Consider the following 13,284-nt stretch of genomic DNA (forward strand, 5'->3'; position numbering starts at 1 on the left):
ATGTGGTGTTAATGCAGAGAGTGTTAAGGATTTTAAGATTTGGTATGGTAAATATGTTGCCAGTTGAATGAACCTCCCATGATGAGTCTGCTGACTCCATGGAGGGGGTAATAATAATAATAATAATAATAGTGAGATTTTGATCTGAATTTATAGCTGAAAACTTCCTTAAAAACATTTGATTTATAATGTTTCCCTATATTATACTGTATAACATTACAAATTATATTCTTATTTACCTTACAAGAACAGTTCATGCACGGATCAGATTTAGGAGTAAAGATCTGTCCATTTCTATAAACATCACCTTGAAATAAACATTCTATGCATATTGGACAGCATTTGTCTTCTTCATAAATTGGATGCAAGCAAGTTACAGCAGGACACTCCTTTAGTGGACATTCAACATTACCTAAAAATATTAAAAGCTTAAAACAAAATAATGCAAAAATAAAAATAAAAAATAAGCTTAATACTCTATGATATAATATATTTGGTTCTATTGTATGTGGTAGCATCAAAACACACAAAGCTGTAACTGATTTCATTTAATTAATGATTTGTTAAAGATCCTAGATTCAAATAAAGGAAAATTACTCTATCCCATTCTTTCTCTCTAATTATGAAACAGATACCATGAGGAATCTTGATATCACAGAAAGTAAATTGGAAATATGAGGTGTTTTTCTAATATATGATATAATAATAATAATAATAATAATAATTATTATTATTATTAAAAAGCTTGTGCCTATGCTCACTTCGGCAGATGTAACTCGATGAATAATGCTCATAGCAGAACAGGGCAAATGGCAGTTTGTTGTCAAAACAGGACAGTAGGTGTGCTCATTAGCTGCAGCATGCTATTTAAAAAGTTCAGTCTTTTTTTGAACATGCCTTGTATTTGATGTTTGACTACCTTCTAAAAATATACCTGATGATCACTCTCACTAACAAGTGGCAGTGTTGATACCTCATTCACAACCACATCCTGTGAGGATATTACCAAATTTCACACCTGAAAAACTTGTGTTACTTCCATCAGGTGCTTCTTAAGATAGTTATCACACAGAAACTCAAAAAATTCACTCTCTTCTTATCATATGCCATCCTGTCTATTCAATCCACATTCCTATAATTAAAATCTTCCATTAGGATAACCTGCATTTCATTGCACAACTAATTTTTGAAAGCATTTCAAAATCAATGTGCTTCACATTAATATGTGCTCTCCCACATAATGATCAGATCACCACGAGGACTACTGTGTATAGATTTTTGATTGCGTGCATAGATGTGAGTGCCAGGTAGAACTCATGTTGGATGTTTAATGGAATTAAAATGGCACAAGGAATGAATTAATTATAAAATTTATTATTATTATTATTATGATTCAGGCCTCCATGGAGTCACAAGACTCATTGTGGGAAGCCTACTCTAAGAAAACACAAAGCCCATCATACCACTCCTTGAACCCACTGACTGTTTGTGCTCTCACCACTCTATCAGGCAATGCATTCCATGGTTCAACCATCCTCCATGCAAAAAAACTATACTCCTTACCCTCTTGCTCACAACTTCCTTTAGTAACTTCCAGGTATGACCCCTTATCCTCATTCCTTTCCCCTTCATTTTAGACAAATTATGGACTCTACATCCATGATAGAAATAATTATTTTAATTTCCCATTGTTTCGACCTTCATATTAAAGTTGGAGTATACACATACATATACAGAGACAAGCTATATTACATTTCACACAGTATGCTAAAGAGACAATGATTTGATCAACAATTATTCTACTGGCCTGACTTCTAGTGAAAATAAAATAAAACTAAAATAAATAAATGAAATGAAATAAAATAATTACGTCAAAGCTATATTCTATTTAAGACAATGTCAGATAAACATCCTTCCATATAGATAGTTTTATTGCAGGAAATTAATGTTTTTTCACTTAATGCTTGTTCACTTAACCTTTCTTCTTAAGAGTTAATTATAAATAGGACCATAGGTAATCCAGGATCTTAAATTATTTATTTTATTTTATTATTTAAGATCATGGATTACCTATAGTCCTATTTATAATTAACTCTTAAGAAGAAAGGTTAAGTGGGTATAATATGTGCCTTCCATATTATTGGGATTTTTAGACCATCATTATTATTAAGATTAGGGTGGTTGATAAAAATCTCACAGGCCTCCTTAAATTTACATTCATACCATGCTTTGATGTGATGTAAACAACAGGTGTTTTTCTAGTCAATTCTATGTAAAGTGTTCAGGACATGATCAGAAAGGCCAGCTTTACCATACTTATTATATTTAATGTGTCATTTATGTTCCTTTTTTCTGATAGGAATTGTGCATCCTGTTTTCCCTATATAGGGCAAATTACAGGTGCAATGAAAACAGTATACTCCAGGGTGGGCCAGCAGAGGGAATGAATCCTTGGATGAGTTGAGTAAGTTCTTTAATTTTGCAGGCGGTTTAAAGGTGGCTTTAAGGTTGTATTTCTGTAGTATTCTGTTTATTTTATCTGATATGCCTTTAATATATGGAATGGTTACAGTTTTATTGTAGTCTAGTTTATTTTTGTTTTTATGTGCTGTCTTTTTAAGAATTTTGTTGATAGTATTTTGGCTGTAGCCATTTTTTAGGAAAGTACTGCTGATAACTTCTAATTCATCTTTAAGTGCTTGTTCATTGGAGCAAATCTTCAAAGCCCTGTTTTTTAGTGTTTTAATGACAATTAGTTTTTGTGATGGGTGGTGGTGGTAGGAGTTTATTGTTATTTTGTTATTTTCCTGACCTCCATGGAATCATAAGACTTATGTGTATATATTGGCCAGTATGTGTTGGTTTCTGGTAAACAGTGAAGGAAAAACTGCAAGAAGGAAGACATGTGACGAGTATACCTAGAAAAGGAAGTGTGTGTTCTGTTTTTCAATCTCAATTGTGAATTGTATACATTTGTGATGTTTGTTTAGGTGGCTGAGGAAGGTGTCTAATGTCTGGCAGGCATGGGGAAAGATAGTGAAAACATCGTCAACATATCTAAGTCCAGCTTTCGGTTTTAAAGGAGAGGAATCTAGAGTACATTGCTCAAAATATTACATGTAAAAGTTAACAATGGGGAGGGGGTTATGGTGAGTCCATGGCTGTGCCTTCTTTTTGTAGGTTTTGTAGGTGATCCATGGGCTCACCTACAAAACATATGGAGGGATTCAAACTTACAGCCTTTTGGCTGGAGAGCAGATGTGCTAACCACTCAGCCAATGAGGCCAGCTAATATCTTTTTGCCTATTTTTTTTTTTAAGTCCTAAACTTTTTTTAATTAAAAACAAACCTATAGGTATATGGTTCTCTGCACATGTTTCTGTCATTTCTGCACAAATTTTATCATTTCATGTCATGAAATTCAGTTATCTCTTTTGGATATGAATTTCCAAAACTGATTATTCTGACGTGCATTTCATTGCAATTAAGCATCATAATTATATTTCTCATATTTCCAAAATGTACTTTGGCATGATTAGACATCCAATGTTGTATTATACTGGTGGGATTATGCTAGAAGAAACTGATCAGGCTAGGGATCTTGGAGTCTTAGCAGATATGAAGTTGAAGTTCATGAACCATGTACAAAGATTGCAAATACAACGTGAAAGATAATTGCAATGCTGAAACGAACTGAAATTGCAATTTTAAATGAACATGTAAAAATTAGGATGTCATTTTGCCTCTTTATAAGGCCTTGACAAGACTTCACTTTGACTATTGTGCACAGGTCTGATCTCCTCGTTTCCATGGTGATTCTGATACAGTAGACATAATGCAAAAGGAGAGTGTTTAAAATAATATCAGGATTATGGAATATTGATTATGAAGACAGACTAAGAATTTGTAAACTGAACACATTAGCAAACAGGAGAAAATGGGGTGATATGATTGAGACTTACAAACTTCTGAAAGGTCATACCAGATTTCAACAGATGGAATTTTTTATTTTATGGAGGGTGAAAGGAGAACAAGAGAGCATTCTTGGAAGCTGAGAATGAATGCTGCTAAGAAGAGCATGAGGGCTAGATTTTTCTCTCATGAAGTGGTGCGTGATTGAAATGGATTGCCATTGGATATTCTGTGTGCAAGCAGTGTGAATGAATTCAAGAATAAGAATGATAGCTGGTGAGTGTAGTATATGGTCTCGCTTGATTAGTCCATGACTTCCTGGAGGTCACGCTCTTAATAATAGCATCACCTCTCCTTCTTCTATCTACCAAAGTCTGCAGTCTACATTCATTCAGCCTATCCTCATAACTAACTTTGTACAGTCCTGATATCATCTTTGTTACTTGCTCTCACTCTTTCCATGGTTAATTTATTCCCTTCAAATCCTAGGGACCACATTTGAGCACAATTGTCCAGGTGTGGTCTGATTAGAGTTTTATACAATGGAATGAGAATTCTTTTATCTCTGCAGGTCAGCATCCTTCTCAGTATTGCAGCAATCCTCTGGGTTACCTTCCCCACCTTTGCCATATGTTTTCTGAATCTATCAATCATCACCCACAGATCCTTGCCTCAACTCACTTCCTCCATTACATTGGAGGAAATGTTTCCTCCAACAGAATATGCAGCCTCCAATTGATGTATCCCAAACTTCAAGACTACATTTAGCTGTATTAAACTAATACCCCTATTTATATACCCATCTCTCAAGTTTATTCAAATATTCTTGCAGGACTACCACATCTGCACTAGTACTAATAACCATTCCCAGCTTCCCATCATCTTGTAAAGATGATGGGAAGCTGGGAATGGTTATTAGTACTTATTAGTTATTATTACATATAATTACTTATATTACTAATAATTACTTATTAGTTATTATTAGTTATTATTATACTTATTAGTTATTATTACAAGTTGCTTTACAAAGCAACTTGTAAAGCAACTTGTAACCCTCTGCTTACTTGATAATAGCCTGCCCCAGACAAAACTCTCTGATACCTATTAGCTATCCATGTGCTACAACATCTGCTTATCATGCAGTACTCTGTCAAATGCCTTTGAAAATGCAAAAAGATGGTGGATATGCCTTTCTCTCATCAACAGACCTTGTCACTTTATTATAAAAGGCAATCATACTACTAAAACAAGAGTGCCCCTTAAATCCCTGCTGACTCTCACAGATAACCTTACCCTCATCTACCCAATGCTGTATATGAACCCTCTCCAATTCTCCAAAATCTTAACTACTTATGAAATAGAAACTGGTCTATAGTTTAATACTTTCAGTCTGCTACCACCTTTATGCAATGGAACTATCATACTCTTCTTCCACTCCTTGGGCACCTTTCCCATGGTCAGACTTTCATTGAAAAGCCAGGTCAATGGGGAACTGTTAGTTCTTTAGCACATTCTCTCAAAATCCATGGCAAAATCCCATCCAGAGTATGCAGTATTTGAAACACTTGCATTTCTAACTCTAACCTGCCCTGTCCCTCTAGAATTAAAACCTACTTCTCCAGGATGAAATATCCAAATAAAGTGCTCTTATTGAACAACTCTGCTACATCCTTTCCATCAGTCACTCTGTTCCCAATTTTATCCAACAATATCATTCTTTCACAATCATTTCTCCTACTACTGGCCAGATAACAAAAGAATTCCTTACAATTTTCTTTGGATCTCAAGTTCAATCTCTTCCATATTCCAGTTTTTGCCTTTCTTAGCATATTACTAACTCTCCTGGTTCGAGTCTTATATTCTTCATGTGCCTGCTCTCTACCCTCTCCTCTCCTTAGATCTCTTTCATAATTTCTTTTTAACCTGCAGTGCTTGTTTAATATTGTTTGTCATCCACTTTACACCAAATTGTGTTCTCTTCTTCACTTCACAGTATACAACTTGCTATTGCTGCTAATAAATATTTCTTCACAAGTTTCCAAGCGCTGATGATATCTTGCTTTGTCAATTCCTCCCTCAATGAAACCACCCCAAGTTGATCTAAGACTATTAAAAACATCTTCCTTATAATTCCACATCTATTCCTTTTTCTTTGATACTCCTTCATGTCTCTTCATTTTTGAAGTCAAAACCACATAGTCACTCTCTCCAACGGAGATACCATCTCAGTTATAATTAGATCTTCTGATGCAATGATCAAATCTTAAAACTCCTAAACCTCGTGTTTCTTCTACTTCATGTTGCTTAAGACATTTATCTCCCAGGAATTCTAGAAATTCCATTCCATTATTACTACATGCAGTTTCCTCTTCCCAATTTATACTGCTGTAGTTAAAATCTCTTATAACAATAATTCTTCTTGCACTTACCAAACTCAACTGCTAAATCATATCCTGCTCCTCACCCTCTATGCTCCCTGGCTTGTAGCAACACTATACTAAATATCCTGTCTTGCCCACCTATATCTCACACCATATGCTTTCAAAACCATTAGTACCATTGCACTCCAAATCTTTCACTCTGAGAGGACATAAGCCATAGCTTATTATAAGTAGTACTCCACCACTGTGTTTTCCACATCTCAGAGATCTCAATAATCTTTGGACTGGCCAATGCTATCAGCACCACAAGTTCATCTCCTTTATTCCAGAAACTCCTGGCATTAGTATAAAGAATAAAAATGTCACTGTTTCTATACCTAGTTCATCTCCTTTATTCCAGATACTCCTGGCATTAGTATAAAGAATAAAAATGTCACTGTTTCTATACTTATCAGTATCCCTTCCAGACTCCACTGGATTCAGCTTTACCCGAGTATGTCCCTTTTCCCACCTATTCATACAGAGAACAGCATTCTCACCAGATTCCTATGTCCTTTCTCATTCAAATGCAGGTTGTCTCTTGCATACAGTTCCTTTCTCTCCTCGAATGCCCTCCAGGCATCCACATATTCCAAGCCCCTCTTTCAACACATTCTGGCTTTTATACTATTCGTTATTGATGCTCTTCTCCAAAAGTCAGAGCCAGATCTTCAAAGAATAAATATAGACTGTAACAAACTCACAAGCGAACAAATTTTCTTGTTGTGGCACCTAGATGAGTACTTCATCTAGGTGCCACACAAAAGGCAGATAACAAAGATGGTTTCAGGACTGTACAATGGTAGTAATGAGGATCGGCTGAGGGAATGTGGACTGCAGAGTTTGGTGGATAGAAGAAGGAGAGGTGATATGATTGAGACTTTTAAACTGTTGAGAGGTAGATAAAGGGTTGACACTAGGGAGTTCTTTCGCTTGGTTGAACAGCGGGAAGGAGTGATGACAAGGGGCCATCCCTGGAAGTTATGAAAGGAAACTGTGAGGAAGAGGGTGAGGAGTGGTTTCTTTACATGGAGTATGGTTGAACCATGGAATGCATTGCCTGATAGAGTGGTGAGAGCGAGACCAGTTAATGAGTTTAAGGATTGGTAAGATAGATATTGTGTTTCCTAGGAAACACGATGATAGAGATCGTGTTTCCTAGGAGGGACCTCCCACGATGAGTCTTGATGGGATTTGTGTTTCTTAGGAAGGACCTCCCTTAATTATTATTATTAATAATAACAATTAACTGGTGGATTCTTCTGGAACAGATAAATCTACACATAACAGCTTAAAAACAAAAATGAACTTAAGTTACGAATTAATACATAACTGAAAGATGAAAAAATATCAAATTCATAGAAACCGTTACATTGTGTAATGGGATGGTAAAGTGTTATTTATGGTAAGTGATTATTTAGTGTAGATGTTGCTATAGGCTAGGAAATATAGAGAGTGATGAGCATGAGATGTTTCGTCAAAATAGTTTGGCTAGTATGAAGATCAAGTCCCAATAATGATCAGGTGATCACTATTGGGACTTTAAGTACAGCAATGAAAGTTGAGTAGAGGAAAGAGAGTTTAGTGCTACGACAAATTAATTTCTAGATTTTTAGGGACAAATATCTTGGGTAGCATGTGGCATAAGGAACATTTTTAATTTCATCACAGCTTCAGAGGATGTGATCATGACCATGTAGTACTGACTAGATGGTGCCCAAGACATTCATCCCTCAAACATTCTAGAAATTCATCTGTCTTATAACTGAATTCTCCTTCTGCTGCTCAATTTTTAATGTTGTAGGAGAAGTATCAAAAGAGAAGGAATTTATGATGATCTTTCAATTAACATGCACTTGAATGTGTTAGCATATCACTGACTTTGGGTACAACATCATGTGACTATACCTTCATTTAAACAACATATGAATTATACAACTGCCAAACTGATTACCCAATGTAAACAAATAATTGAGAGAATAATGTTTGTGGAATTATAAGGCAAGTTATTGTAAGAAACTTAGAAACCAAACTGGGGTTAGAAGAATGAATGTCAGTAGCATATGGGATGTTAGTTACAAAACATCTGTTGGCAGCAGTAGAAAATAACATACCTTAAGTAAAAAAGATAAAGCAATATATGTGACTAAGGTAAATCAAATAGGAATTGCAGAGAAAAAGAGGTTATTGAAGACATACAAAGAAAGAGAGAGAGAGATAAAGAACAGCTGCATGAAGAATATAATATACAAACTAAGAAGGTGAGCAGTGTATTCAGGGGAAAAAAATTAGAATATTACAAAAATTAGAAAGGATATCATCAGTCCAAGGAGGATTACAAGGAATTCTTATGTCTGATGAGAGGAAAAATTATACATGTGGACAAATGAGTCTGTTAGATGGAGACAGTAGTTGAGTGAGCAATGATGATGTAGTGAAGATTTTAATTATCAGTTTATTAGAGTGTTTCATATTCCATAAAGGGATTAAGGAGTGGTGAAGCATCATAAGTGAATGAAGAGGATGTATTCCAAGTTACTGAACATTCCAGATGTCAGTAAGGCACTAGGAATCGATGGGGTTTTATCATATGTTTCAAGGGAGTGTGTGTGCTAAAGAACTGACAATGTCACTGACCTAGATGTTTATTGAAAGTCATGCAATGGGACAAATTCCTAAAGAACAGGAGGGTAATATAGTACCATTGCATAAGAGAGGTGAACGGAAGTATCAAAATAGACCAGTTTGTATTTCTGTATAGTTGTTAAGATTTTAGAAAAATTGGTTAGAGCTCATACTCAGAATTGAACAGATCAGGGCATACTGTTATTTATAAAAGCCAGCATGGATTTGTTAAGGGGAATTCTTGTTTTTTGTAATTTGATAGTCAAAATTTTATAATAAAATAACCAGAAGTGGATAAGGCATACACTGTCATTTTTCTGGATTTTGCAAAGGTATTTGAGTGGGAGCTGCAACATAAATTGATATGTAAGTTGCAACATATGGGTTTAGAAATCAGACTAATAGAATGATGATATTGGATGTCTGAAAGACATCAGAAATTTGTATATAGGGGGAAGTAGCATCAGAGAGAGTAGAAAAGTTACAACTGGGTTTCCATAGGGCTCAGTTCTGAGACTGTTACTGTTCAACCATTATGTTAATGATACTCAGAATACGATCCAAAATGTATGTTATGTAACACCAAATAGGATTGAGAGTGAGATTAAATGTGACATTTAATCGATTGAGAGAGAGAGAGAGAGCAAAAGTGTTGAACGAACAAAAGAATAGTATGACTGGTGTAAGAATGGAGTTGGCTGCAATGAGAAAGATAGCTCAATTTTGCAGAGTGATACACAGGGCACAGCAGGAGCTGGAGCGAATGCAGAAATGTCTGTTGAGTGGGTCAGCTGATAACAGCAAGAAAGAAAGAAGTGCAAGATAAGAGAAATAAGGGCTTGATCAAGAGTGAAAGAAAAATCAAGGAGCAAGTATTGTACAGTGATTCAATCATAAAAGGTGTGATCATGAGAGTTTAACAAAATCATGCTTTTCGGGAGCAAAAATTAATGATGTTAGTGAGGCTATTAGAGCACAAAAGGATAGGGTGAAAGAAATTTAAAAGGAACGAATAATTTAAAAGGAGAAAAGTAACATGAGACTGTAACATGAGACAAAGTAACAGTGACATGAGAGAGGACATGGAAGATTACTGGAAGTAGCAAAAGAAACGAGTGAGAGAGTTTAGATAGTGAGTCTGTTGCCACAGTATGACAGAATAGAGCTGAGAAGGAGGGCTGTAATAGCGAATGACTTGATGCATAGGAGGAATGGTGTGAGATTGTGGATGTGTGGAGTGAGTTTGACAGGTGAAAGCACTTATACAAGAAGGATGGTTTGCATTTGAATGTATTTGGTGTTCGGAGACTGGAAAAAGTGTTGTTGAATGAAGTGAAAGCAGACATGCAGAATCAGGGAAACTAGAGCTTTTAGGGGGATGGAAGCAGTTAAGTAGATATGCAGACATCAGTGAGGCAGTTGAGTGTAAGAATATGTATAACATGCTTAGGTTAGTACCACTGGTAACAAACCAGAATGGGATGGTTAGTATAAAGTGTCAAGATATGGTTGGCCTAAGGGGCTTTTGCATTTTATGTACACTAATACCAGGAGCATTCAGAACAAGAGGGAGGAATTTTTAGGATTGGTTGGCTCATCCTGATCAAAGGTTACTGGCATTAGTGTGAAACATGGTGAATAGAATATGATATAGTTAGTGGGATAGAATGTGAAGGATATAGTGTGTTCAGGGAGATAGAGAGGAAAAATGGGGGAGCAGTGTTATTGATGATAGCCGATGAGCTGCAACTGAAGAGTAAAAGTTCAACTGCAGGGCAGTGAAAATAGCACATTGAGGCTAGAAGAACAAAATATTATTGGATGGTGCTAGGCCAGGGAATGGAAAAGATGATGGAGATAATATGCATCAGCAAATAAACTCAATGAGTAGAGGACAGGTAATTATTATGGTTGATTTCAACTATGGGAATATAGATTGGAAGGAGGATTGGAGACATGGGAGGAAGGAAATTGAATTTATGCAGTTACTAAGGGATAATTACTCGAGACAGCATGTGATGGAATATACTAGGGGTTCGAGAGTGCTTGATCTAGTAATGGCATCTGAGAATTTCTTTAATGAATATGACCATGTTGCCACCAACAGGTGAGAGAGTGATCATATGGTCTTAACCTGGGAGGTGGCTAAATGTATGGAAATTTCAGTTAAGATGGGGTATATGTGGAATTATAGGCCTGGTAAGTATGACAAGCATTGGAAATTGCTTGGATCAGTGCCATGCCATGTAAAACTGCATGGTAAAGGAGTGTTTGAGGGAGGGAATAACAGACTACATACCTAGAGTCAAGTGAGTAAATCAAGTGAGAGTTAATGGATGCATATCATCATCATTAAGCTGGAACTGCAAAAAAAAGAAATAATTGTGGAGGGAATTTAATAAGAAAGGTGACCATCAGGCATATGAACAGAACAAGACATGGGCCAGAAGGGTAGCTAGTGTGGTAAGAAAGGCAAAAGCAGATAATGAAAGGAAGTTATCAATGCAGGTTATTAAAGAGACTACCAAATCGTTCTTTTGATATGCTGTAAGTAAAAGAAAGAATATATATGGCATATTGATTTTAATGATTGCCGATGGTAAGAAGGTAATTGAATCAGTTGAAATCACCCAGGTGGTGATATTGCAAGAATAAGAGAGCCGAAGGCTTATACAGGAACTGAAGTAAATAAAATAGATGCGCATGGCATATTACAGAACCTTAATGTGAATACAGCTGTGGGATGGGATAGTATACCAGCTTGAGTTTTACGTGAAGTGGCAAGGGAATTGTCAGTACTCTTGTCCATATTGTTTGATCTAAGTCTCAGCTCTGTGTTAGTCCTGAGAGATTTTGGAAAGAGGGGGAAATAGTTCCATTGCATAAAGGAGGCTCCAAGATGTAGCAAATTACTGACTGATCAGCTTCTCAGGAGTTGTTGTCAAAGTATTGGAGAAGTTGGTCAAGAGCAAAATACAGGAATGGATAGATGGAAATGGGATACTGTATGGGGAGGGGCAGCATAGTTTTGTAAAGGGCAAGTCATGCTTCAGTAACTGCTCACATTTTATAATACAATGACAGTTGAGTTGGATAAAGATAATGAGTTTAAAGTGATAATGCAGGACTTTGAAAAAGCCTTTGACAGGATAACACATGGAATTCTAATCAGTAAACTGCAGCACATGGGGATGGATACAGGGTTGGTGAGATGGATAGAAAGGTTAATGGAGATATCAGAGAGTAGTTTATTCAGGAATAGAGTCCAAAAAGAAGGCCTGTGACAAGTGGTGTGCTGCAGGGTTCTGTTCTTGGACTGCTACTGTTTAATTTGTTCATTAACAATAATACAGGAAAGGATCTGAGAGGAACTCTTTGGTTATATGCCAATGATGCAAAGTTGGGTAGAGCAATAGTTAATACAGATGGTGTCATTTTGCAGGATGATTTGGATAGATTGGCAGACTGGGCAAAGGAGAATGGATATCAGTTTAACGTGGCACAGTGTAGGGTTATGCATTTTGGAGCAAAAAGATTACCAGCTGTATGCTACATTGGTGGAACTGTATCCTAGGAAATTGACAAAGCCAAAGACTTGAGGATATTGGTGGATAGAGAGTTAAAGTTTATGGGGCAAAAGTGACTAAAGCAGCTCATCAGATCACTTGGTTACTGAAGAATACTTCAACAAGCAGAGAGCAGGTTATTGTTTCTCTTTATCGAGCCTTGATAAGACCCCCATCTTGACTACTGCACACAGATCTGGGCACCAGGGTTTCTTGGTGATGAGGAGGTAGAGAGGATCCAGAGGCAAGTGACTAAGGTAGTAATAAATCTATGCAATGAACCTTATGAGAACAGATGGAAGATTTGTGGGTTACAGAAACTGGTTGATAGGCAGAAAGTGGTGATATGATTGAGACATATAAATTACTGAAGATTAATTCAATGGAAATTTTTCAAAACAGGTCTGGTGGCGGTTGGAGAATGAAGGACTATCCTTGAAAACTGAGAAGAATGTACTTAGCAAGGGTGTTAGAACTATTTTTTCTTGGAGAGTGGTGAATGAATGGAAGAGGTGGACAGAGTCATCTGTTGTGAGTGCCATGACTGTGAATGAATTCAAATCAAAGTATGACAGATACTGTGCAAATGTTGGATAGTGCTTTGCATGATGTTTATGGCCTCTCTCAATGAGTCTAAGGACTCTATGGAGTAGACAATAATAATAATAATAATAATACTGTCAATTCTGGATTACAATAAGATATTCAATTGTTTGCAGATGATATGAAACTTGACAGAGTTATTACTAATAGTGCCAGTG

General features: G+C 36.3%; 1 protein-coding gene across 3 annotated transcripts in view; it reads right to left on the reverse strand.

Moving 5' to 3' along the window:
* Positions 1–13,284, reverse strand: part of LOC150093698 (kielin/chordin-like protein) — a 1,333,292-nt gene that overhangs the window by 544,190 nt on the left and 775,818 nt on the right. For all 3 annotated transcript variants that reach the window (XM_090412628.1, XM_090412627.1, XM_090412629.1), the window contains one exon: positions 240–412. In XM_090412628.1, the coding sequence (XP_090268754.1) occupies positions 240–412 (173 nt within the window). The remainder of the gene's footprint in view (positions 1–239; positions 413–13,284) is intronic.

The sequence above is a fragment of the Typopeltis vanoorti genome, chromosome 23 (assembly GCF_054136105.1).
Source record: "Typopeltis vanoorti isolate ZY-2024b chromosome 23, IOZ_Tvanoo_1.0, whole genome shotgun sequence".
Taxonomy (NCBI): domain Eukaryota; kingdom Metazoa; phylum Arthropoda; class Arachnida; order Uropygi; family Thelyphonidae; genus Typopeltis; species Typopeltis vanoorti.